We start from the raw sequence: 27765 nt of genomic DNA on the forward strand, positions 1-27765 counted from the left end.
CGTTGTGTGGACGAGCGGTTTGCTGATGTCAACTTTGTGAACAGAGTGCCCCATGATGGCGGTGGGGTTATGGTATGGGCAGGCATAAGCTACGGGCAACAAACACAATTGCATTTTATCTTTGGCAATTTCAATGCACATAGATACTGTGACGAGATCCTGAGACCCATTGTCGTGCCATTCATCCGCCGCCATCACCTCATGTTTCAGCATGATCATGCACGGCCCCATGTCGCAAGGATCAGTACACAATTCCTGGAAGCTGAAAATGTCCCAGTTCTTCCATGGCCTGCATACTCACCAGACATGTCACCCATTGAGCATGTTTGTTTCGGATGCTCTGGATCGACGTGTACAACAGCGTGTTCCAGTTCCCGCCAATATCCAGCAACTTCGCACAGCCGTTGAAGAGGAGTGGGACAACATTCCACAGGCCACAATCAACAGCCTGATCAACTCTAAGGAGATGTGTCGCACTGCATGATGCAAATGTTGGTCACACCAGATACTGACTGGTTTTCTGATCCACACCCCTACCTTTTTTTTCTGTATTCCCAGTCATGTGAAATCCATAGATTAGGGCCTAATGAATGTATTTTAATTGACTGAATTCCTTATATGAACTTTAACTCAGTAAAATCTTTGAAATTGTTGCATGTTGTGTTTATATTTTTGTTCAGTGTAGTACTTGTGTGTGGCACGTCTAGCTCACAACTAATGTAGACTGGCTCTTCAATATGCTATTCAATCAAATAAGCATATCTGACAATCTATGGATGAAGAGTTAACTTTCCCAGAAGTAATCTAATAACCGGTATTTCTGGAAAACCTGGGAATTTTCAGAAAGTTACCGGAATTTACAACCGTAGTATGTCATACTGTGTGTATGTGTTACGGTAGTGTGGCTGTACCTGATCGGTTTTATAAGGGTACCTAAAGGGGAAGTGATGTCACAAGGTCACGCCTACACTATGTCTCGCTGATCGTTATTAAAATAACATTAAACAAACCACTATTAAACGTTAGAGACAGTCCGAGCATGTGCTGGGTAGAGTCCATAGTGCCAGCTCCTACCCCTCTGTCTTTCCATCTCTCACTCTCTCGATTTCTTTCTCTCCTCTCGGTCTCCCTTTCCCTCTCCTCCTCATATTTCTCTCCTTCTTCCTCCTCTCTCTCTCTCTCTCTCTCTCTCTCTCTCTCTCTCTCTCTCTCTCTCTCTCTCTCTCTCTCTCTCTCTCTCTCTCTCTCTCTCTCTCTCTCTCTCTCTCTCTCTCTCTCTCTCTCTCTCTCTCTCTCTCTCTCTCTCTCTCTCTCTCTCTCTCTCTCTCTCTCTCTCTCTCTCTCTCTCTCTCTCTCTCTCTCTCTCTCTCTCTCTCTCTCTCTCTCTCTCTCTCTCTCTCTCTCTCTCTCTCGCGCCCTTCCTCTTTTCTCCTCCTCTAATCTGCCCCCTATGGATGTAGAACCAGCCCCTTCCATCTCGGCGGCCTTGTGTTACACCAACATTACTATATGCACTGCCTCAAATACAAATTGGATGAAGAGCCCCTGACACCTTTTCTATATTATTACATTCAAGTGGATTTTGATTGATAACCTAATATTGGGCTAATGCAAACATCAATCATGGCAAGTATATTAATTATTTAATAGTGCAGGCCTAATTCAGAAATCAATGTTGAAGGCAGAGGGAGGGAGAGGGGGATGGATGGAGTGGTGAGGGAAGGAAAGGGGAAAAGATCAGGCGTCCGTAAAGACCTGATAAGAGAAAGAGAGAGGCAGCGAATATGATGTTTAGAAAAAGAGAGGAGAGAGGGTTAAAGGGGCCTGTGTGAATCCTCTCTCTGTGTGCTGCTTGTTCTGTATTCATTTGCCAATAACATGATCCTCATGTCTTGTGTGTCCCTGTGGCCTAGAGGCCTCTAATGGAATGAGCTGTCCCTTTGGTCCTGGGATGGACAGACAGGGCTGGACAGGGAACTGGAGTGGTGGGGGGTTATTGATGAAGTCATGACAGGACTAGCCATTGAGGGGGAGAGAGAGAGCGAGTATGCCTAGAGAGATAGAGATACAGTAGATAGATAGATAGATAGATAGATAGATAGATAGACAGAGATAGAGAGGTACAGGAATGGAGGGAGAAAGAGTGAGGAGAGAGTACAAATAGAAAGAGAGTGAGAGTGTGGGAGCATGATTTGACAGCCCCAGCTCTTGCTCCAGCTCCATGTAAAATTGTTTCCCGCTAATTGCGCTTCGTTAGGGGATTACAGTACACTGTCACCGCGGTAACAAATGTCTGCCGGTTTCTTTCCTCTCCGGCAGCTCATGTATAAAAAATGCAGGCGGTGTGTTACGGCCAATGTAATGTAATTAAAACTAGATTACGTTTTTCTTAAGTGGTCACATACAGGCTCACCCAGTGACTGATGCGGTAATGAACAACTCGACTAAATTCCTTGCTTTGTCTTTTTGTTGTAGCTGAGATGAGAAATCGCAGATTAGCTTTGTGCCACTTGGGGGCGTTGGGTCTTGCCCTCACCCAGGAGTGCAGCAGTCAAAAGGGTCCCCCCTGAAATGCGCTGCCGTTAGGAACTCTCTTTTGTTTTGTGCCGGGGATGGATTTAAGGAGGGTGGGGGGGGGTGGTATCGGGGTACCATCGTGACAATTAGGAGTTAGGGGGTTAGGGACAGAGATATGAGGGAGGAGGGGCAACAGGCTGGCAGAGAGAGAGAAGAGATTTGATTGAGTTTCTCTGCCAAGGCGGCTAGTGGTAATTTTAGAGATGGTGTAGATTTACACTGTGATGCTGCTGGCTACATTAGGAGCTGAAGTCTGTCGATAAGCCTCTTTCTCTCTCCCTGTCTCTCGCTTATTTTTCTCTCTCACACACACACACATGCGCACACACTCGCATGTGCACGCACACACACAAACCGAAAGGCCTGCCATGGCCAGCGTATGGGTTGTCAGGAGAGAGGGGGGCAGTGCGGGGGAGGAGAGCGAGGGGGGATCTGTTTGCTTTCTCTTGATCTTTTGATTTCCTCTGCAACAATTTTGAAATGTGCCAAAAATGCATCTATTATTTACTGCCAATTTGCTCTTTTAAACCGACTGTTTCTCCCCCCCTTCCTCCCCTCTCCATTCTGTGGATGCTGCTACACTGATCATAATAATACATACATTTCTTATTAATTATTCCTCAGTAATAAGCACACCGTTTCCCCTTCTGTAGTTATACGGTTATTAGCACGGCGAAGTTCACACACACACACATCATCAGCCTGTCTATCTATGTAAGGTTAACAATTAAGCGAATTCCTTTTCTTTGTGTATGTTCTTTTCTTTTGATTAAGCAAAGCCCCTTTTTGATGCAATCAGGACCAATTTTGGTCATGTAGTCTATGATTGCATCCCAAATGGCACCCTTATCCCTTTATAGTGTGCTACTTTTGTCCAGGGACCACAGGGAAAGCCATAGGGCTCTAGTCAAAAGTAGTGCACTTTAAAGGGAATAGGGTGCCATTTGGGAGGCATGCTTCATTCCTCTGTGCTTCCCAGTAAGATGGATACAGAACTGGGAGCAGCATAGGGTGAACTGAATCTAAGATCGTTTATTATATTGACAAGATATTCGAGTGACCGCACTAACAATGGAAATACATGTCCTCATAGATGGAAGGCAGGCAGGAGGAGGCGAGATCAGGTGGGACCATTCAAGCCAATCAGAGGGCAGATACGCGTGTGAACAACAGGCCATAGAGATAGAGCACTCATCTTTGTATCTGTGCCATTATAGCATCTGTGATAGCATGGGCAGCGCCACTGAGTCTATGTCCCTTTTAATGTAGTAAATATACTTCTTCATTGGCTGATTGCTCCCATCTCATACGAATCTCCACTCAGTTGACTACTTTAAAATGGTGGAAGCCCTCAATGGCAATATCCATGCTAAATGAGTCCTCTATCTATCTCTATGACAACACACACACAGAGAGAGTATTATATTTTTCCTAATGGTATCATCATCCGGATAAAGAGGAGCCAACACCTTTTGGTTGCCCAGAGCAATTGTTTGTTCCCTGTGTGTGTGTTCCCTGTCTAACACTCTGAATTGAAATGATAGCACAGGCTGTGAAAGAGGAAGACAGGCCTCCTTTGAAATGCTTTTCTCTTTAAAACACCAAATGAACAACACCACTTGATAAACAGCAATTATGAAAGTTATACCCAGAATGTAGAGAGGGGTGGGGGAATGGAGTGGGGTGTGTGTGTGTCTGTGTGACTCTCTCGCTCTGTGTGTATGTGTCTGTGCGCGTGCGAGCGCATACATGTTGTTAGCTTTTGTGCAGACCATTTTTTATTTAAAGAGTCGTAGCCCACACTTTATTTAAAGAGGAAATGTGTTCTTGTGTTGCAGGGACAGCGCCAGCATCAAAGCAGCATTAGAACATCTGGTAAGTTGTAATTCCTAGTCCCTCACTATCCCCCTCACTGTTCACAGCCATCTTTTTTATCTGCATCCCAATTGAACATGCATCGGAATGGGCTTAGAATACCTCGAGCTGAGAGAGAGAGAGAGAGAGAGAGAGAGAGAGAGAGAGAGAGAGAGAGAGAGAGAGAGAGAGAGAGAGAGAGAGAGAGAGAGAGAGAGAGAGAGAGAGAGAGAGAGAGAGAGAGAGAGAGAGAGAGAGAGAGAGAGAGAGAGAGAGAGAGAGAGAGAGAGAGAGAGAGAGAGAGAGAGAGAGAGAGAGAGAGAGAGAGAGAGAGAGAGAGAGAGAGAGAGAGAGAGAGAGAGAGAGAGAGAGAGAGAGAGAGAGAGAGAGAGAGAGAGAGAGAGAGAGAGAGAGAGAGAGAGAGAGAGAGAGAGAGAGAGAGAGAGAGAGAGAGAGAGAGAGAGAGAGAGAGAGAGAGAGAGAGAGAGAGAGAGAGAGAGAGAGAGAGAGAGAGAGAGAGAGAGAGAGAGAGAGAGAGAGAGAGAGAGAGAGAGAGAGAGAGAGAGAGAGAGAGAGAGAGAGAGAGAGAGAGAGAGAGAGAGAGAGAGAGAGAGAGAGAGAGAGAGAGAGAGAGAGAGAGAGAGAGAGAGAGAGAGAGAGAGAGAGAGAGAGAGAGAGAGAGAGAGAGAGAGAGAGAGAGAGAGAGAGAAGGATTACTCGGACCACTGGCCGAACTTTCATATCACTCGGCCACTTACTGTTTCATTTACCCCCTCCTCTCCTCCCCCTCTCTGATTTATCTGGCTCTGGGAGGTTTCTCTGGCTCCCTTGTTCTTTTTACAAAGTTTGCAATGACATTTTGATGTGGTGATGAAATGTGTGCATGAGGAGAGAGAGGCTGCAGATTATTTCTCCCTCTGATGTTGGTGATGACTTAATGAGGCACATTTACAGTACCAGTCAAAAGTTTGGACACTCCTACTCATTCCAGGGTTTTTCTTGATTTGTACTACAGTCGTATGAAAAAGTTTGGGCACCCCTCTGAGGCTGCATAATAATTTACTCTGTCGTCACAGAAAATGATCACAGTGGCATGCCATTCATTTTCTAATAAAAGCTGAGTACTGGGGTATTGTCCAGACAAAGATTTTTAGTGTAGCAATATTAAGTTGTATGAAATTAAATCAGATGTGAAAAATAGGCTATGCAAAAATTTGCCCACCCTTGTCATTCTGTTGATTTGAATACCTGAAACTACTTAGCACTGATTCATTGGAACACACAATTGGTTTGGTGAGCTCATTAAGCCTTGAACTTCATAGACAAATGCATCCAATCATGAGAAAAGGTATTTAAGGTGGCCAATTGCAAGTTGTTGTTCTCTTTGACTTTCCTCTGAAGTGTGGCAACATGGGGGCCTCAAAACAACTCTCAAATGACCTGAAAACAAAGATTGTTCAATATTATGGTTTAGGGGAAGGCTACAAAAAGCTATCGCAGAGATGTAAGCTGTCAGTGTCCACTGTGAGGAACATAGTGAGGAAATGGAAGACCACAGGCACAGTTCTTGTTAAGGCCAGAAGTGGCAGGCCAAGTAAAATATCGGAGAGGCAAAGGCGAAGGATGGTGAGAACGGTCAAAAACAGCCCACAGACCACCTCCAAAGACCTACAACATCATCTTGCTGCAGATGGTGTCACTGTGCATCGTTCAACAATTCAGCGCACTTTGCACAAGGAGAAGCTGTACGGGAGAGTGGTGTCGCTTGAGGTATGCAAACGCACATTTGGACAAGCCAGCTTCATTTTGGAATAAGGTGCTGTGGACTGATGAAACAAAGATTGAGTTATTTGGTCATAACAAGGGGCGTTATGCATGGCGGCAAAAGAACACAGCGTTCCAAGAAAAACACTTGCTACCCACAGTAAAACTTGGTGGGGGTTCCATCATGCTGTGGGGCTGTGTGGCCAGTGCCGGTTCTGGGAATCTTGTTAAAGTTGAGGTTCGCATGGATTCCACTCAATATCAGCAGATTCTTGGGAATAATGTTGAAGAATCAGTCACAAAGTTGAAGTTACGCCGGGGCTGGATATTTCAACAAGACAACGACTCAAAACACTGCTCAAAATCTACCTGGGCATTTATGCAGAGGAACAAGTACAATGTTCTGGAATGGCCATCCCAGTCCCCAGACCTGAATATCATTGAGAATCTGTGGGATGATTTGAAGCGGGCTGTCCATGCTCGGCAACCATCAAACCTAACTGAAGTGGAGATGTTTTGTTAGGAGAAATGGTCCAAAAATACCTTCATCCAGAATCCAGACACTCATTAGAGGCTATAGGAAGCGTCTAGAGGCTGTTATTTTAGCAAAAGGAGGCTCTACTAAATATTGATGTGATTTTTCTGTTGGGATGGCCAAATTTATGCACCTGTCTAATTTCGTTTTGATGCATATTGCACATTTTCTGTTAATCCAATCAACCTCAGTTCACTACTGAAATATTACTGTGTCCATCAGTTATTTGATAGATCAAAATGAAATTGCTGATCCAAACACCCAATTATTTATAAATGGAAATCATGGAAATTGTCAGGGGTGCCCAAACTTTTTCATACGACTGTATTTTCTACATTTTAGAATAATAGTGAAGACATCAAAACTATGAAATAACACATATGTAGTAACCAAAAAAGTGTTAAACAAATCAAAATATATTTTAAATTTGAGATTCTTCAAAGTAGCCACCCTTTGCCTTGATGACAGCTTTGCACGCTCTTGGCATTCTCTCAACCAGCTTCATGAGGTAGTCACCTGGAATGCATTTCAATTAACAGGTGTGCCTTGTTAAAAGTTAATTTGTGGAATTTCTTTCCATCTTAATGTGTTTGAGCCAATCAGTTGTGTTGTGACAAGGTAGGGGTGGTATACAGAAGATAGCCCTATTTGGTAAAAGACTAAGTCCATATTATGGAAAGAACAGCTCAAATAAGCAAAGAGAAACGACAGTCCATCATTACTTTAAGACATGAAGGTCAGTCAGTCGGGCCCCCTGAAAAAGACCCCTGGGACGGTTCTAAAAATGTTATGTCCAACATCTCCCAGATTCTTCTGTTCACTCTCTAATACCGGGGTCAGAGTGCCATGCCACAAAGTGAAAAGGTTTTCCTCTCCTACTTTTTGGGTGGGAACGAACAGCAGATTCCAGGTGCCTTTTTTTCACTTTTCCTGAGGATGGAGGGATGAATAATAGAGGGAGGTCAAAGGGGGTGATGGCACTCTTGATGTAGAGCCAGTCAGAGTCATCTCCCTTAGCCTAGCGTAGCCGTGCTCCCTGCATACTAAACCACTGTCCGCTCCCTTAAGGGAACCATCCTACGCAAATGACCCACAATATGAAACGCTAATGTTTTTTTCTCGACGACACCCAGCACTGCGAAAGCAGATGAACCCAAAGTTTGATTTTCTGATTTACAGACGATCTAGGGAAGCAAACAACTTTAAGCGGTTTTGCGAATTACATCAAATTCAGGTGCCCCCAAATTCAGCCATGCAATTTTACATATTCCCTTATTCTTTTAGTTTTTTAATGTTTTTTTTAATGGTTTATGAGATAGGACAGTGAAGAGGAGACAGGAAAGGTAGAATAATTTAGAGTCTGAAGGGAAGTGGATCGGATTCGAACCCATGCTGACTGGTAGCCTAGGCTGGAGCACACAGGCCACATCCCTAATTCTGTTGATTGGTTCGTGGTGCATGTCTGGGTGTGTACAGTTTGTGTATGGTCTCTGTACTTGCTGTGGTGTTGTGTCAGACACTCAACACTTACCTCTGTCCTCCCAACCAGATGAGGACGCCAGCTCACTTGAGAGAGAAGGAAGGAGGGAGAGATAATTGAGAGAGAGAGTGGGATGGAGGGAAGGAATAAGAGAGAAAGAAAGAGAGAGGGAGTGGGAGGGATGCAGAGAGAGAGAGCCAGAGGGAGAAGAAAAGAGGAAGTGAGAGAGATGGAAAGATGGAGAAAGAGAGCCAAATCAAATCAAATAAAATCAAATTTTATTTGTCACATACACGTGTTTATCAGATGTTATAGCGGGTGTAGCGAAATACTTGTGCTTCTAGCTCCGACAGTGCAGTATATCTAACAAGTAATATCTAACAATTTCACAACATATACCTAATACACACAAAACTAGGAAGGAATGGAATTTAAGAAAATATACATATATGGACAAGCAATGACAGAGCGGCATGGACTAAGATACAGTAGAATATTATAGAATAGAATGCAGTATATACATATGAGATGAGTAGTGCAAGATATGTAAACATTAAAGTGACTGTAAACATTATTAAAGTGACTAGTGTTCCATTTCTTAAAGTGGCCAGTGATTTCAATAGGCAGCAGCAGCCTCTAATGTGCTAGTGATGGCTATTTAACAGTCTGATGGCCTTGAGATAGAAGCTGTTTTTCATTCTCACGGTCCCAGCTTTGATGCACCTGTACTGATCTCGCCTTCTGGAGGATAGCGGGGTGAACAGGCAGTGGCTCGGGTGGTTGATGTCCTTGATGATCTTTTTGGCCTTCCTGTGACATCGGGTGCTGTATGTGTCTTGGAGGGCGGGTAGTTTGCCCCCGATAATGTGTTCGGCAGACCGCACCACCCTCTGGAGAGCCCTGCGGTTGCGGGCGGTGCAGTTGCCGTACCAAGTGGTGATACAGCCCGACAGGATGATCTCAATTGTGCATCTGTAAAAGTTTGTGAGGGTTTTAGGTGCCAAGCCGAATTTCTTCAGCCTCCTGAGGTTGAAGAGGCTCTGTTGCGCCTTCTTCACCACACTGTCTGCGTGGGTGGGCCATTTCAGTTTGTCGGTGATGTGTACGCCAAGGAACCTGAAGCTTTCCACCTTCTCCACTGCGGTGCCGTCGATGTGGATAGGGGGGTGCACCCTCTGCTGTTTCCTGAAGTCCACGATCATCTCCTTTGTTTTGTTGACGTTGAGTGAGAGGTTATTTTCCTGGCACCACACCCCCAGAGCCCTCACCTCCTCCCTGTAGGCGGTCTCGTCATTGTTGGTAATCAAGCCTACTACTGTTGTGTCGTCTGCAAACTTGATGATTGAGTTGGAGGCGTGCTTGGCCACGCAGTCATGGGTGAACAGGGAGTACAGGAGGGGGCTGAGCACGCACTCTTTTGGGGCCCCAGTGTTGAGGATCAGCGAAGTGGAGATGTTGTTTCCTACCTTCACCACCTGGGGGCGGCCCATCAGGAAGTCCAGGACCCAGTTGCACAGGGCGGGGTTCAGACCCAGGGCCTCGAGCTTGATGATGAGCTTGGAGGGTACTATGGTGTTGAATGCTGAGCTATAGTCAATGAACAGCATTCTTACATTGGTATTCCTCTTGTCCAGATGGGATAGGGCAGTGTGCAGTGTGATGGCGATTGCATCGTCTGTGGATCTATTGGGGCGGTAAGCAAACTGAAGTGGGTCTAGGGTGACAGGTAAGGTAGAGGTGATATGATCCTTGATTAGTCTCTCAAAGCACTTCATGATGACAGAGGTGAGTGCTACAGGGCAATAGTCATTTAGTTCAGTTACCTTTGCTTTCTTGGGTACAGGAACAATGGTGGCCATCTTGAAGCATGTGGGAACAGCAGACTGGGAAAGGGAGAGATTGAATATGTCCATAAACACACCAGACAGCTGGTCAGCGCATGCTCTGAGGACGCGGCTAGGGATGCCGTCTGTGCCGGCAGCCTTGCGGGGGTTAACATGCTTAAATGTCTTAATCACTTTGGCCACGGAGAAGGAGAGGCCACAGTCCTTGGTAGTGGGCCTCGTCAGTGGCACTGTGTTATCCTCAAAGCGTGCGAAGAAGGTGTTTAGCTTGTCTGGAAGCGAGTCGTCGGTGTCGGCGACGTGGCTGGTTTTCCTTTTGTAGTCCGTGATTGTCTGTAGATCCTGCCACATACGTCTCGTGTTTGAGCCGTTGAATTGCGACCACTTTGTCTCCATACTGATGTTTTGCCAGTTTAATTGCCTTGTGGAGTGAGTAGCTACACTGTTTGTATTCTTCCATATTCCCAGTCACCTTGCCATGGTTAAATGCGGTGGTTCGCGCTTTCAGATTGGCACGAATGCTGCCATCTATCCACGGTTTCTGGGTAGGGTAGGTTTTAATAGTCACAGTGGGCACAACATCACCTATACACTTCCTGATAAACTCAGTCACCGTTTCAGTGTATTCGTCAAAATTATTTTCGTAAGCTACCCGGAACATATCCCAGTCCGCGTGATCAAAACAATCTTGAAGCGTGGATTCCGATTGGTCAGACCAGTGTTGAATAGTCCTTAGCATGGGTATTTCCTGTTTGAGTTTCTGCCTATAGGAAGGGAGGAGCAAAATGGAGTCGTGGTCAGATTTGCCGAAAGGAGGGCGGGGGAGGGCCTTATAACCATCTAATAGCAATGGTCGAGGATTTTGGCAGCGCGAGCAATTGGCAACACCCTGATACCATGTAACAGAGAGTGTAGACTAGAGAGGGTGGTGGAGTAAAAACACCAAGAAGAGTTTGTTTACTTCATCGGTAATGCCCTCTGTCCTCCTTCACCCGCCTCTACCCCCTACCCTCTGTAGTGAGGAGTTATGAGTCCCGCTCCTCTGACTGAACGGGAGGCACAGACAGGGAGGAGGTCATTGATTTACTACTCTATAAAAGGACTGTGTGAATTATTCAAAAGAAGATTACATGCATAAACAGCAGGAATCAATATAGCCACATCCCAAATGGCACCCTATTCCCTTTATAGTGCACTGCTTTTGACCAGGGATTCCCTATGGGCCCTGGTCAAAAGCAGTGCAAAGCAGGGCACTATAATGGTAAAGGGTCAATTGGGGATGCAGCCTCTGTGTTGGCTCTTTTGCATTTAGGTAAACAGGAGGTAGCTAGCTATATAGGCCTAATGTAAAGACGAGGCTGTCTCTGGTTGGCTTGGCTGGACTGAACTCAGCTATATGGCTGATGGATGGGGCTGCATAGACTTCACTGGTCTCTCTGTTTTCAAGAGGCAACGCTATGTCACACGCATGCTCACGCATACACATACACACATGCACACACGATACACACCAACTGTATATTTTATCTTAGGCTAGACCACCAGAGTGGCTGCCCATATGACGGCATTACTTTGAAGCGCTCTAACGGCTTATTGACCACAATGGGACCACAGTAGGACCACAATAGTAGCACAGTGGGACGTCAGGCCTCTGGTAACCAGGCCTGTAGAGTCCAGCCCCAGACGCTGGAGGATAATCTGGCTTTAGAGGTGGGGGGGCAGGGGGGCATCTTTAAGCAGTCAGTCAGTCAGACGCCCTCTTGACCCTGACCCAGAGGTCAAAGGCCATGGCGCACTGGACCTAACCCCCAAGAGGACAGGGATGGAGACAGCCACAGCCCTGCTGTGTGTGTGTTTGGGTGTGGGACGGGGTGTGTGTCTGTGTCTGTGTCTGTGTGTGTGTGTGTGTGTGTATGTGTATGTATGTGTGTGTGTGTGTGTGTGTGTGTGTGTGTGTGTGTGCGCGTGCGTGCGTGCGCGCGCACACGTGTGTTTGGAGTTCACTGTACAAAAGGTTTTCTCCACAGTATCATGCGTGTGAACAAATGATCGCAATGCTACAGTGTTTGTGTTTTAGTTTACCTTTTATTACCAGAGCCTGGTTTTTAAGGCACTAAACATCACAAATACGTGTGCTCCGTTGTATGTGTACAGCTGTATTTCAGTCCCATTTCCTGCAGGATATTTGAATATGTGAATATTGAATGTGTGGGGCTTATTTATGGTGGGTGTTTGTGCACATCAGTAGATTGCGCTCCAGTCAACAGGAAACCCGGGGTGTGTGGAAGTATCTGATTAGATTCGGGACAGAGTACAGTAAATAAAATCCTGTCCACCTGGTGAGGGGGTGGGGGTTTGGTGTTGTACCCTCCCTTTAGCACCCCCCTGTAAATGTACCCCCATAAACAACAATTGATCACCCCCTCAAGATGTATCACTGTTCAAAACTGTTTTCTGCTCTGGCACCCCAATGGTGGAACAAGCTCCCTCACGACGCCAGGACAGCGGAGTCTCTGACCACCTTCCGGAGACACTTGAAACCCTACCCCTTTAAGGAATACCTGGGATAGTATAAAAGAAAATCCTTCTATCCCCCCCTACCCCACAAAAAATAAAAAATATATATATATATATATAAAACAAATGAAAATTTAAAATATAAAAAGTAAAGTGGTTGTCCCACTGGCTATCATAAGGTGAATGCACCAATTTGTAAGTCGCTCTGGATAAGATGTAAGAGAAGAGCAGATGCAGTCAGGTCCAAAATTATTGGCACCCTCGATAAAGATGACCAAAAAAGACTGGATGAAATAAATCATACAAATACGGAGCTAAAAAAGGGGAACATTTTATTAATTTATACTAATACAATTGCTGAGAGAAAGTGATTAAAAAAAATCTCAAAAAGATATGTGTCAAATGCTAGCAGATACCCATAGACATCCAGTCACTGCACGCAGAGCCATAAAAATGGTATCAACGAGTTCATCTGACTCTGGGGAAGTAGATAAAGGGCCTCTTTGCCAACATCCCGAAGTATCCCTTTAAACTCTTGTTTCTTCAGCTCTTTGTTTTCTTCTGGGCTATGTGTTTAGGTTCCACTCTGATCACAAAAGTACACAAAACCAACCACCAGGATCACAATCTTCTTCCAAACACTGCCAGAAACACATGAAGGTCTAGCAGGGGCTGGGGCTAGAGGACCACTATAGGAAGCCATATCTTGAATATGTGTAGTCATTGTTCCCTTGCTTTAGAGCAGGGATGGGTAACTCCAGTCCTCTGGGACCTGATTGGTGTCACACTTTTGCCCTAGCTAACACACCTGACTCCAATAATCAACTAATCATGATCTTCAGTTTAGAATGCAATTAGTTTAATCTGCAGTGTTTGCTAGGGATGGGGAAAAAAGTGTGAGACCACTCCGGCCCCCGAGGCCTGGAGTTGCCCAGCCCTGCTTTAGAGTGAATCTGAAGAGACTCTCCACAATGAAAGAAAAGATGAACGGACGTCAGTTTTAACCCCAACAGTCATCAGTTTTTTTCATGCGTGATGTGACAGGAGGTTGTATGCAGAGTGGTAATAAGCTGCAACACGCATGCATTCACTTTTTCCCTCTGTTATAAGGACTGTTCCCCTCTGTTATAAGGACTGTTCCCCTCTGTTATAAGGACTGTTCCCCTCTGTTATAAGGACTGTTCCCCTCTGTTATAAGGACTGTTCCCCTCTGTTATAAGGACTGTTCCCCTCTGTTATAAGGACTGTTCCCCCTCTGTTATAAGGACTGTTCCCCTCTGTTATAAGGACTGTTTCCCCTCTGGTCTAAGGACTGTTCCCCCTCTGGTCTAAGGACTGTTCCCCTCTGGTCTAAGGACTGTTTCCCTCTGTTATAAGGACTGTTTCCGTCTGGTCTAAGGACTGTTTCCCTCTGTTATAAGGACTGTTCCCCCTCTGGTCTAAGGACTGTTCCCCTCTGTTATAAGGACTGTTCCCCTCTGGTCTAAGGACTGTTCCCCTCTGTTATAAGGACTGTTCCCCCTCTGGTCTAAGGACTGTTCCCCTCTGTTATAAGGACTGTTCCCCGTCTGTTATAAGGACTGTTCCCCTCTGTTATAAGGACTGTTCCCCCTCTGGTCTAAGGACTGTTCCCCTCTGTTATAAGGACTGTTCCCCCTCCGGTCTAAGGACTGTTTCCCTCTGTTATAAGGACTGTTCCCCTCTGTTATAAGGACTGTTCCTCTCTGGTCTAAGGATGTTCCCCTCTGGTCTAAGGACTGTTCCCCCTCTGTTATAAGGACTGTTCCCCTCTGTTTTAAGGACTGTTCCCCTCTTTTTTAAGGACTGTTCCCCTCTGTTATAAGGACTGTTTCCCTCTGTTATAAGGACTGTTTCCCTCTGTTATAAGGACTGTTTCCCTCTGTTATAAGGACTGTTCCCCTCTGTTATAAGGACTGTTCCCCTCTGTTATAAGGACTGTTTCCCTCTGGTCTAAGGACTGTTCCCCCTCTGGTCTAAGGACTGTTTCCCTCTGTTATAAGGACTGTTCCCCGTCTGTTATAAGGACTGTTCCCCTCTGTTATAAGGACTGTTCCCCCTCTGGTCTAAGGACTGTTCCCCTCTGTTATAAGGACTGTTCCCCCTCTGGTCTAAGGACTGTTCCCCTCTGTTATAAGGACTGTTCCCCTCTGTTATAAGGAATGTTCCCCTCTGTTATAAGGACTGTTCCCCCTCTGGTCTAAGGACTGTTTCCCTCTGTTATAAGGACTGTTCCCCCTCTGTTATAAGGAGTGTTCCCCCTCTGTCATAAGAACTGTTCCCCCTCTGTCATAAGAACTGTTCCCCCTCTGTCATAAGGACTGTTCCACTCTGTTATAAGGACTGTTCCCCTCTGTTATAAGGACTGTTCCCCTCTGTTATAAGGACTGTTCCCCTATGTTATAAGGACTGTTCCCCTCTGGTCTAAGGACTGTTCCCCTCTGTTATAAGGACTGTTCCCCTCTGTTATAAGTACTATTCCCCCTCTGGTCTAAGGACTGTTCCCCCTCTGGTCTAAGGACTGTTTTCCTCTGTTATAAGGACTGTTCCCCGTCTGTTATAAGGACTGTTCCCCTCTGTTATAAGGACTGTTCCCCCTCTGGTCTAAGGACTGTTCCCCTCTGGTCTAAGGACTGTTCCCCTCTGTTATAAGGACTGTTCCCCCTCTGGTCTAAGGACTGTTCCCCTCTGTTATAAGGACTGTTCCCCCTCTGGTCTAAGGACTGTTTCTCTCTGTTATAAGGACTGTTCCCCCTCTGTTATAAGGACTGTTCCCCCTCTGTTATAAGGACTGTTCCCCCTCTGTCATAAGGACTGTTCCCCCTCTGTCATAAGGACTGTTCCCCCTCTGTCATAAGGACTGTTCCCCTCTGTTATAAGGACTGTTCCCCTCTGTTATAAGGACTGTTCCCCTCTTTTATAAGGACTGTTCCCCTCTGGTCTAAGGACTGTTCCCCTCTGTTATAAGGACTGTTCCCCTCTGTTATAAGTACTGTTCCCCCTCTGGTCTAAGGACTGTTCCCCCTCTGGTCTAAGGACTGTTCCCCTCTGTTATAAGGACTGTTCCCCCTCTGTTATAAGGACTGTTCCCCCTCTGGTCTAAGGACTGTTCCCCTCTGTTATAAGGACTGTTCCCCTTTGTTATAAGGACTGTTCCCCTCTGTTATAAGGACTGTTCCCCCTCTGGTCTAAGGACTGTTCCCCTCTATTATAAGGACTGTTCCCCCTCTGGTCTAAGGACTGTTCCCCTCTGTTATAAGGACTGTTCCCTATCTGGTCTAAGGACTGTTCCCCTCTGTTATAAGGACTGTTCCCCCTCTGGTCTAAGGACAGTTCCCCTCTGTTATAAGGACTGTTCCCCCTCTGGTCTAAGGACTGTTCCCCTATGTTATAAGGACTGTTCCCCCTCTGGTCTAAGGACTGTTCCCCTCTGTTATGAGGACGGTTCCCCCTCTGGTCTAAGGACTGTTCCCCTCTGTTATAAGGACTGTTCCCCCTCTGGTCTAAGGACTGTTCCCCTCTGTTATAAGGACTGTTCCTCTCTGTTATAAGGACTGTTCCCCCTCTGGTCTAAGAACTGTTCCCCTCTGTTATAAGGACTGTTCCCCCTCTGGTCTAAGGACTGTTCCCCTCTGTTATAAGGACTGTTCCCCCTCTGGTCTAAGGACTGTTCCCCTCTGTTATAAGGACTGTTCCCCCTCTGGTCTAAGGACAGTTCCCCTCTGTTATAAGGACTGTTCCCCTCTGTTATAAGGACTGTTCCCCCTCTGGTCTGAGGACTGTTCCCCTCTGTTATAAGGACGGTTCCCCCTCTGGTCTAAGGACTGTTCCCCTCTGTTATAAGGACTGTTCCCCCTCTGGTCTAAGGACTGTTCCCCTCTGTTATAAGGACTGTTCCCCCTCTGGTCTAAGGACTGTTCCCCCTCTGGTCTAAGGACTGTTCCCCTCTGTTATAAGGACTGTTCCCCCTCTGGTCTAAGGACTTTTTCCTTCTGGTTGAAGGACTTTCAAGTTTTTAATGTCACATGCAAAAGTACAGTGAAATGCCTTTCATGCAAGATCTAACCCCAACAATGCAGAAATCAATAACAATGTAATGCTAAAAATAACAAGGTAGAACAAAAACACACAAGATATAAAAATAAGAAATAAGAACATGATAAAGTAAGTAAGCATACTATATACAGGGTCAGTTCCAGTACCATATTTACAATGTGCAGGGATACTGGATCGATAGAGGTAGAAAAGAGCACAGCTATTTTCAGGTCTCTCCAGAGATGTTCGTCCGGGTTCAAGTCTGGGCTCTGGATGGGCCACTCAAGGACATTCAGAGACTTGTCCCGAAGCCACTCCTGCGTTTTCTTGGCTGTGTGCTTAGGGTCGTTGTCCTGTTGGAAGGTGAACCTCTGAAACAGATTTTCATCAAGGATCTCTCTGTACTTTGCTCCGTTCATCTTTCCCTTGATCCTGACTAGTCTCCCAGTCCCTGCCGCTGAAAAACATCCTCACAGCATGATGCTGCCACCACCATGCTTCACTGTAGGGAAGGTATTGGCCAGGGGATGAGCGGTGCCTGGTTTCCTCCAGACGTGACGCTTGGCATTCAGGCCAAAGAGTTCAATCTTGGTTTTATCAGACCAGAGAATCTTGTTTCTCATGGTCTGAGAGTCATTTAGGTGCCTTTTGGCAAACTCCAGGTGCCTTTTACTGAGGAGTGGCTTCCGTCTGGCCACTCTACCATAAATGCCTGATTGGTGGAGTGCTGCAGTGATGGTTGTCCTTCTGGAAGGTTCTCCCATCTCCACAGATAAACTCTGGAGCTCTATCAGATTGACCATCAGGTTCTTGGTCACCTCCCTGACCAAGGCCCTTCTCCCCCGATTGCTCAGTTTGGCCGGGCAGCCAGCTCTAGGAAGAGTCTTGGTGGTTCCAAACTTCTTCCATTTAAGAACGATGGAGGAACTTCAATGCTGCAGAAATGTTTTGGTACCCTTCCCCAGATCTGTGCCTCAACACAATCCTGTCTCGGAGCTCTACAGACTATTCCTTCGACCTCATGGCTTGGTTTTTGCTCTGACATGCACTGTCAACTGTGGGACCTTATATAGACAGGTGTGTGCCTTTCCAAATCATGTCCAATCAATTGAATTTACTACAGGTGGATTCCAATCAAGTTGTAGAAACATCTTAAGGATGATCAATGGAAACAGGATGCACCTAAGCTCAATTTCAAGTCTCATAGCAAAGGGTCTGAATACTTATGTAAATAAGGTATTTGTATTTTAAATTTCTAGAAAAAAATCAAAAATCCTGTTTCTCGCTTTGTCATTATGGGGTATTGTGTGTAGATTGATGAGGATTTTAATTTATTTAATCCATTTTCGAATAAGGCTGTAACGTAACAAAATGTGGAAAAAGTGAAGTTGTCGGAATACTTTCCGAATTTACATTTACATTTACATCATTTAGCAGACGCTCTTATCCAGAGCGACTTACAAATTGGTGCATTCAACTTATGATAGCCAGTGGGACAACCACTTTTTTTTATGGGGGAGGGGGGGTAGAAGGATTACTTTTATACTATTCCAGGTATTCCTTAAAGAGGTAGGGTTTCAAGTGTCTCCGGAAGGTGGTCAGTGACTCCGCTGTCCTGTGTCGTGGGGGAGCTTGTTCCACCATTGGGGTGCCAGAGCAGAGAATAGCTTTGACTGGGCTGGGCGGAAACTGTGCTCCCGTAGAGGTAGGGGGGCTAGCAGGCCAGAGGTGGATGAACGTAGTGCCCTCGTTTGGGTGTAGGGTCTGATCAGAGCCTGAAGGTAAGGAGGTGCCGTTCCCCTCACAGCTCCGTAGGCAAGCACCATGGTCTTGTAGTAGATGCGAGCCTCAACTGGAAGCCAGTGGAGTGTTCGGAGGAGCGGGGTGACATGAGAGAACTTGGGAAGGTTGAACACCAGACGGGCTGCAGCGTTCTGGATAAATTGTAGGGGTTTAATGGCACAGGCAGGGAGCCCAGCCAACAGCGAGTTGCAGTAATCCAGACAGGAGATGACAAGTGCCTGGATTAGGACCTGTGCCGCTTTCTGTGTAAGGTAGGGTCGTACTCTGCGAATGTTGTAGAGCATGAACCTGCAGGATCGGGTCACCGCATTGATGTTAGCGGAGAACGACAGGGTGTTGGCCAGGGTCACGCCAAGGTTCTTTGCACTCTGGGAGGAGGACACAATGGAGTTGTGAACCGTGATGGTGAGATCATGGAGCGGGCAGTCCTTCCCTGGGAGGAAGTACAGCTCTGTCTTGCCGAGGTTCAGCTTGAGGTGGTGATCCGACATCCACACTGATATTTCTGCCAGACATGCAGAGATGCGATTCGCCACCTGGTTATCAGAAGGGGGAAAGGAGAAAATTAATTGTGTGTTGTCTGCGTAGCAATGATAGGAGAGACCATGTGAGGATATGACAGAGCCAAGTGACTTGGTGTATAGAGAGAATAGGAGAGGGCCTAGAACTGAGCCCTGGGGGACACCAGTGGTGAGAGCACGAGGTGCGGAGACAGATTCTCGCCACGCCACCTGGTAGGAGCGACCTGTCAGGTAGGACGCAATCCAATAGTTAATAAATTAGGATCGGATGTCGTCAACCTTCTTTTCAAAATGGTTGACGAAGTCATCCACAGAGAGGGAGGAGGGAGGGGGAGGGGGAGGAGGATTCAGCAGGGAGGAGAAGGTGGCAAAGAGCTTCCTATGGTTAGAGGCAGAGGCTTGAAATTTAGAGTGGTAGAAAGTGGCACTGTATATGATAAACAGAGTAGCAGCAGCGTACTGAGTATGTGAGTTGGTGTGTGTAGAGTCAGTATAAATGTATGTGCATATTATGTGTGTGTGAGTAAAATGCGAAGGTCAACACAGATAGTCAGTGTAGCTATTTTATTCGCTATTTAGTTAGCTATTTAGCAGTCTTAAGGGGATAGAAGCTGTACAGGAGCCTGTTGGTGTCAGACCTGATGCACCGTTACCGCTTGCCGTGCGGAAGCAGAGCGAACAGTCTATGGCTTGGGTGGTAGGAGCCTTGAACGATTTTCCGGGTCTTCCTTTCACACCGCCTGATATAGAGGTCCTGGATGGCAGGGAACTCGGCCCCATTGATTTACTGGGCTGTCCGCACCACCCACTGTAGTGCATTGCTATTACCATACTAAGCAGTTAGTCAAGATGCTCTCAATGGTACAGCTGTAGAACTTTTGGAGGACATGCCAAACCTTTTCAACCTCCTGAGGGGGAAGAGGGACTGTCGCACCTTCTTCACGACTGTGTGCGGACCATTTTAAGTTCTTAGTGATTTGGACACCAAGGAACTTTAAGCTCTCGATCCGCTCCACTGCAGTCCCCGTTGATGTGCTCGCCCCCCTGTTTACTGTAGTCCACGATCAGGTCCTTGGTCGTACTCTGGTCTAATGAAATCCCAATTGCCCAGGGCAATGAAGGGGACATATTTTCTTCTTCTGTTCTTTTTTTGCCTATAACCCCACACTAGTATTGCATCTATCTAAGTTCAGTATTAAAGCTGCAATATGGGCGATCTGAACAAATTGACATAGAAATCTGAGTTATAGATCTGTCATTCTCATTGAAAGCAAGTCTAAGGATAACACAGTGCCACCGACGCTGCCTGCTCCCAAGGATTGTGGGCTCTCGTTCTCCGTGGCCGACGTGAGTAATACATTTAAGGGTGTTAACCCTCGCAAGGCTGCCGGCCCAGACAGCATCCCTAGCCCCGTCCTCAGAGCATGCTCAGACCAGCTGGCTGGAGTGTTAATGGACATATTCAATCTCTCCCTATCCCAGTCTGCTGTCCCCTCTTGCTTCAAGATGTCCACCATTGTTCCTTTACCCAAGAAAGGAAAGATAACTGAACTAAATGACTATCGCCCTGTAGCACTCACTTCTGTCATCATGAAGTGCTTTGAGAGGCTAGTTAAGGATCATATCACCTCTACCTTACCTGACACCCTAGACCCACTTCAATTTGCTTACCGCCCCAATAGATCCACAGACGATGCAATCGCCATCACACTGCACACTGCCCTATCCCATCTGGACAACAGGAATACCTATGTAAGAATGCTGTTTATTGACTATAGTTCAGCCTTCAACACCATAGTACCCTCCAAGCTCATCATTAAGTTTGGGCCCTGGGTCTGAACCCTGCCCTGTGCAACTGGGTACTGGACTTCCTGACTGGCCGCCCCCAGGTGGTGAAGGTAGGAAACAACACCTCCACTTCGCTGATCCTCAACACAGGGGCCCCACAAGGGTGCGTGCTCAGCCCCCTCCTGTACTCATTTTACATTTTAGTCATTTAGCAGACGCTCTTATCCAGAGCGACTTACAGTTAGTGAGTGCATACATAATTTTTTTATTTTTCATACTGGCCCCCCGTACTCCCTGGCCACGTACGCCTCCAACTCAATCATCAAGTTTGCAGATAACACAACAGTAGTAGGCCTGATTACCAACAATGACGAGACAGCCTACAGGGGGGAGGTGAGGGCCCTGGCGGAGTGATGCCAGGCAAATAACCTCTCTCTCAACATCAACAAAACGAAGGAGCTGATCGTGGACTTCAGGAAACAGCAGAGGGAGCACGCCCCTATTCACATCGATGGACCCGCAGTGGAGAAGGTGGAAAGCTTCAAGTTCCTAAGCGTACACATCACTGAGGATCTGAAATGGTCCACCCACACAGACAGTGTGGTGAAGAAGACGCAACATCGCCTCTTCAACCTGAGGAGGCTGAAGAAATCTGGCTTGACCACTAAGACCCTCACAAACTTTTACAGATGCACAATTGAGAGCTTCTTGGTCGGGCTGTATCACCGCCAGGTACAGTAACTGCACCACCCGCAACCACAGGGCTCTCCAGAGGGTGGTGCGGTCTGCCCAACGTGTCACTGGGGGCACACTGCCTGACCTCCAGGACACCTACAGCCCCCGATGTCACAGGAAGGCCAAAAAGATAATCAAGGACAACAACCACCCGAGCCACTACTTGTTCACTCCGCTATCATCCAAAAGGCAAGTTCAGTACAGGTGCATGAAAGCTGGAACCGAGAGACTGAAAAACAGCTTCTATCTCAAGGCCATCAGACTGTTAAATATCCATCACTAGCACCTTAGAGGCTGCTGCCCTATATACACAAACTTGAAGTCACTGGCCACTTTAATAATGGAACACTAGTCATTTTAATAAGGAATAATGTTTACATATTATGCATTACTCATCTCATATGTATATACTGTATTCTATTCTATTCTACTGTATTTTAGTTTATGCAGCTCCGACATTGCTCGTCCAAATATTTATATATTCTTAATTCTATTCCTTTACTTTAGATTTGTGTGTATTGTGTGTATTGTTGTGAAATTGTTAGATACAGTGAGGGAAAAAAGTATTTGATCCCCTGCTGATTTTGTACGTTTGCCCACTGACAAAGAAATGATCAGTCTATCATTTTAATGGTAGGTTTATTTGAACAGTGAGAGACAGAATAACAACATCAAAATCCAGAAAAACGCATGTCAAAAATGGTATAAATTGATTTGCATTTTAATGAGGGAAATAAGTATTTGACCCCCTCTCAATCAGAAAGATTTCTGGCTCCCAGGTGTCTTTTATATAGGTAACGAGCTGAGATTAGGAGCACACTCTTAAAGGGAGTGCTCCTAATCTCAGTTTGTTACCTGTATAAAAGATACCTGTCCACAGAAGCAATCAATCAATCAGATTTCAAACTCTCCACCATGGCCAAGACCAAAGAGCTTTCCAAGGATGTCAGGGACAAGATTGTAGACCTACACATGGCTGGAATGGGCTACAAGACCATCGCCAAGCAGCTTGGTAAGAAGGTGACGACAATTGGTGCGATTATTCGCAAATGGAAGAAATACAAAAGACCTGTCAATCTCCCTCGGCCTGGGACTCCATGCAAGATCTCACCTCATGGAGTAGCAATGATCATGAGAACGGGGAGGAATCAGGCCAGAACTACACGGGAGGATCTTGTCAATGATCTCAAGGCAGCTGGGACCATAGTCACCAAGAAAACAATTAGTAACACATTACTCCGTGAAGGACTGAAATCCTGCAGCGCCCGCAAGGTCCCCCTGCTCAAGAAAGCACATATACATGCCCGTCTGAAGTTTGCCAATGAACATCTGAATTAGTAAAAAGTTGAGTAATTGAGTAAAAAGCACAGGGGCGGAGTTTAGGTGGCGTGCCGGACCGTTGAGAGAGAACGGCCCCTATACCAGCCTCAGACGCGTCTACCTCAACCTGAAAGGGTAATGCGGGATCCGGATGCGCCAGCACCGGAGCCGACGTAAACAGGTCCTTCAGTCTCCTAAAGGCCCTGTCCGCATCTGCTGACCACTGCAGGCGCACCGGACCCCCTTTCAGAAGGGACGTGATGGGAGCTGCCACCTGTCCAAAACCCTGGATAAACCTCCAGTAGTAATTCGCAAAGCCCAAGAACTGCTGCACCTCTTTTACAGTGGTTGGAGTTTGCCAATTACGCACAGCGGACACACAATCCACCTCCATTCTCACCCCTGACGCGGACAATCGATAACCCAAAAAGGAGACCGACTCCTGGAAAAACAGACATTTCTCTGCCTTGACATATAGGTCGTGCTCCAACAGCCTCCTCAATACACGACGCACCAGGGTTATATGCTCGGCTCGGGTAGACGAGTACACCAGAATGTCATCAATGTACACGACCACCCCTTGTCCCTGCATATCCCGGAAAATGTCATCTACGAAGGATTGGAAGACTGATGGAGCATTCATCAACCCATATGGCATGACGAGATATTCGAAATGACCTGACGTGGTACTAAACACTGTCTTCCATTCGTCGCCCTCCCTAATGCGCACCAAGTTATACGCGCTCCTGAGATCCAATTTTGTGAAAAACCGCGCTCCATGCAATGACTCTGTCATGGTCGCAATCAGAGGGAGTGGATAACTGTATTTCACAGTAATCTGATTGAGACCACGGTAATAAATGCACGGGCGCAACCCCTCCATCTTTCTTCTTCACAAAAAAGAAACTCGAGGAGGCGGGAGAAGTGGAGGGCCGAATGTATCCCTGTCTCAAAGATTCGGCTATGTAAGTCTCCATAGCTTTTCTCTCCTTTTGAGACAAGGGATACACGTGGCTCCGTGGGAGCGCTGCTCCTGCCTGGAGATCAATCGCACAATCCCCCTGTCTATGAGGAGGCAACTGCGTCGCCCTAGTTTTACTAAACACGAGAGCTAAATCCCCATATTCAGGCGGAATGTGCAGTGCGGGCACTTGGTTTGGACTTTCCACCGACGTCGCCCCCACGGAAACACCCAGACATCGCCCCTCGCACTGAGCAGACCACCCATCGAGAGGCCTCTGTTGCCACGAAATAGCAGGGTTATGGGTGCTTAACCAGGGAATTCCCAGCACCACTGGGTACGCAGGAGAGTCGATCAGATACAGCTGTATAGTCTCTTCATGACCCCCCTGCGCACACATCCTAAGTGGTGCTGTGATCTCCCCAATCAACCCCGACCCCAACGGGCGGCTATCTAAGGCATGAACGGGAAAAGGTTTGTCAACAGGTAGGAGAGGGATCCCTAAATCTAAACAAAACTTCCGATCAACAAAATTCCCAGCTGCGCCTGAATCTACTAGCGCCTTATGCTGAGGATGAGGTGCAACCTGTGGAAAACACACAGGTATACAAAAGTGCGCAACAGAAAGCTCTGGGTAAGTGGGACGTCTACTCACCTGGGAGGCCCCCCCAGTGCGTGGCCTGTTGCCTTCTCCCCCGGAGAACCCTCCCCAGCACCTGGCCGCAGTGTGCCCTCCACGACCGCACTTGGTGCAGGAGACAGGCCCCCTCGGGCTCCTCCTCCTCCTTTCTCTAGCGCCGCACCCCCGAGCTCCATAGGGCTCGGCTCGGAGGTGCCGGAGGGCGGAATGGACGGACCCCCTCGGGACGTCCACGGGTGGCCAGCAGGGTGTCCAGACGGATGGACATATCGACCAACTGGTCGAAGGTGAGATGGGTATCCCTGCAGGCCAACTCACGTTGAACGTCCTCCCGTAGGCTACATCGAAAATGGTCGATGAGGGCCCGTTCACTCCACCCTGCGTCCGCCGCTAGAGTCCGGAACTCTAGAGCAAACGCCTGTGCGCTCCTCCTCCCCTGTCTCAGGTGGACTAGACGCTCCCCTGCCGTTTTGCCCTCAGGTGGATGGTCGAACACGGCCTTGAAGCGGCGGGAGAACTCGGCGTAGGAGATGGTGTTGGCGTCCATCTTCCTCCACTCGGCGTTAGTCCACTCCAACGCCTTGCCCGTGAGACAGGAGATGAGGGCGGAAACGCTCTCGTGTCCCGAGGGCACCGGGTGTACAGTGGCCAGGTAGAGCTCCACCTGTAGGAGGAACCCCTGACACCCGGCAGCTGTTCCGTCATACGCCCTCGGGAGCGAGAGCCGAATCCCCCTGGGTTCCGGACCTGGGACTGGTGGACCGGCCGATGGGGTTGGCAGGGTAGGTGGAGGTGTGGGTACCCCTCTGGCCTCCCATCGGTGCAGGGTGTTGATGACGTCCTGTAGAGCGGTCCCCAGTTGTCGTTTCTGGTCATCTTGGCCGCGAACATGCTCCTCGAGCGACTCAGGCGTAACTGCAGATCCTGCTGATTCCATTTTTGGTGTGTGATTCTGTCAAGGGGTGCTGAAGGTGGGTGTGGTGCATGAATCAAGCGCAGGACGCAGAAGCTCAGTCCAAAAGACTTTAGTGCAATATTCACGTAGAAAATAAGCACAATAAGCCCGAAGGCGAAATAACGGCGCACACAGGCGTCAATCAAACGGCGCACTAACATGTGCGAAAAACCTCTCCAAAACACTGGAGGGAAGTACGTAGCTCCAACACGAAACAGAAGAGCAATCACACACAAAGACAAACACACACAACGAGAACTAAATAGGACACTAACGAGGACTAACAAGACACAGGTGTACAACATCAAGACAAAACCAAACGAACATGAAACATAGATCGGTGGCAGCTAGTACTCCGGGGACGACGACCGCCGAAGCCTGCCCGAACCAGGAGGAGGAGCAGCCTCGGCCGAAACCGTGACAGTCAGGCTCGAAACCTTAATGACTTGGAGAAGATCTGCAAAGAGGAGTGGAACAAAATCCCTCCTGAGATGTGTGCAAACCTGGTGGCCAACTACAAGAAACGTCTGACCTCTGTGATTTCCAACAAGGGTTTTGCCACCAAGTACTAAGTCATGTTTTGCAGAGGGGTCAAATACTTATTTCCCTCATTAAAATACAAATCAATTTATAACATTTTTGACATGTGTTTTTCTGGATTTTTTTGTTGTTATTCTGTCTCTCACTGTTCAAATAAACCTACCATTACAATTATAGACTGATCATGTCTTTGTCAGTGGGCAAACATACAAAATCAGCAGGGGATCAAATACTTTTTTCCCTCACTGTATTACTTGTTAGATATTACTGCACTGTTGGAGCTAGAAACACAAGCATTTCGCTACACCCGCAAGAACATCCGCTAAACATGTGGATGTGGCCAATAAAATGTGATTTGATTTGATTTCCAGTTTTGAATATTAATAATTTAAGACAAATTTTCAAATTACTGTGCGCCTTGATTCCTTTGCGATGAAGAGATGCTCAGTGTTTGACAGAGCCGTACTTATTAAGCCACCGGTGCAATAATTAGGTTCGCAATTAGCGCTGGGGTATGGGCTTTGTCTTATCTGTTTGGTTGAGTTCGTGTTGTTGTTATTTTGTCTGAGTGAATGTGATCAGTAGGAATGAGGAGAGAAGAGTGCCACTTTTAATTGTTCCCAGTGCTCTGCCGTAGTTTCTGTTTTTACACGTGTTTGTGTGTACGTGCACTCGCAAGCACACACACACACACACACACCACCACACACACCCGCACAGAGGCTTGAGTCACAGGCAACAGGAACACACACACAGTGTGGCTCTGTGGACTAGTCCTGGGAGAGAGCTGACTGGTGCTAATCAGCCCAGATGCACAGCTGCTTATAGAGGAGAAGTGAATAAAAGAGTCAGATCAATCGATACATAAAACATCAGATTCATCAGGATTACTGCCTCAATCAGCGCTTAGTACAGTTAGCTCAGTGTATTCACAGGCTGGGGAGGGGGCATTGAGGATTTGGTGTAGGTTTGGGTAAATGTTTGCGTGTGCGTGCGTGTGTGTGCGAGAGCTTGTTTGTATGTGTGGGTATGTGTGTTTACATGTTGGAGTGGGGTGTAGGATCAAATAATATGTGGTTTTGGTGGTGTCCATGGTTGGTGTACAGTGGAACTGTGCCGTGCTCAAGCAGGTGTGCTGTACGGGGGTACATGGGGCTAACTCTACAGGCCGGGGTTAGGACTTCCCTTTAGGCTTTAGGAATCCCTCTTCTTGTGATGTTGTGTCATGGTCCCCTGGAGGGTCTGTCTAGTTCCCGTTTATTTTTAGGATGTTCTTGGGAAATTGTGTCAAGGTCCTCTGGAGGTTTTTGTCACCTGATGGTCGCAGAAATGTTCTCCACCCCCCCTCTCAAAAAAAAGTTATAGCCAGGGCACTCTCACCCTAGTTTCATTACACATCACCCCTTGTTACTGTTGCCAAGCCCTTGAAGGCGCTGATTGGTGAAGCACTGATCTATTCACAGCTCTTTGTCTGTTGGTAATGTTAGGGACACACAAACAGTGCTTTTAACATAGTGTTTTCAACATGCATATTTGACACACTTTGATGTATATGATTACGTTGAGTATGTTTATTTAATTTATGTATTAATTAACAGTAATGATTATTCAACTTGTCTTCACCTAGGATTTGTACTCACAACCTCTTGCTTCACGGCGTTCCGATCTTCCTGCTTCGCCTCAATGACTGATTTCACCTGCATTCCTACACTTTGTACTTTGTGGCGCAGCAGAAAAATCTGCGTTCTCGAAATCCAGAGGTTGTGAGTTCAAATCCCAGGTGGGGTCATATTGAAAAGGCAGTGCTAAGTGATCATGTCAAATGTAATCATATTGTCATTGATTAAAGATTTTGACACTATTTTAGCTGAACAGCGT

At 46.9% G+C, this 27765-nt stretch overlaps 1 protein-coding gene across 1 annotated transcript in view; it reads left to right on the top strand.

Moving 5' to 3' along the window:
* Nucleotides 1–27765, top strand: part of rsrc1 (arginine/serine-rich coiled-coil 1) — a 185189-nt gene that overhangs the window by 69934 nt on the left and 87490 nt on the right. The window contains exon 5 of the mRNA XM_041873836.2: nt 4416–4452. Within this exon, the coding sequence (XP_041729770.2) occupies nt 4416–4452 (37 nt within the window). The remainder of the gene's footprint in view (nt 1–4415; nt 4453–27765) is intronic.

This window comes from Coregonus clupeaformis, chromosome 5 (genome assembly GCF_020615455.1).
Source record: "Coregonus clupeaformis isolate EN_2021a chromosome 5, ASM2061545v1, whole genome shotgun sequence".
Classification (NCBI taxonomy): domain Eukaryota; kingdom Metazoa; phylum Chordata; class Actinopteri; order Salmoniformes; family Salmonidae; genus Coregonus; species Coregonus clupeaformis.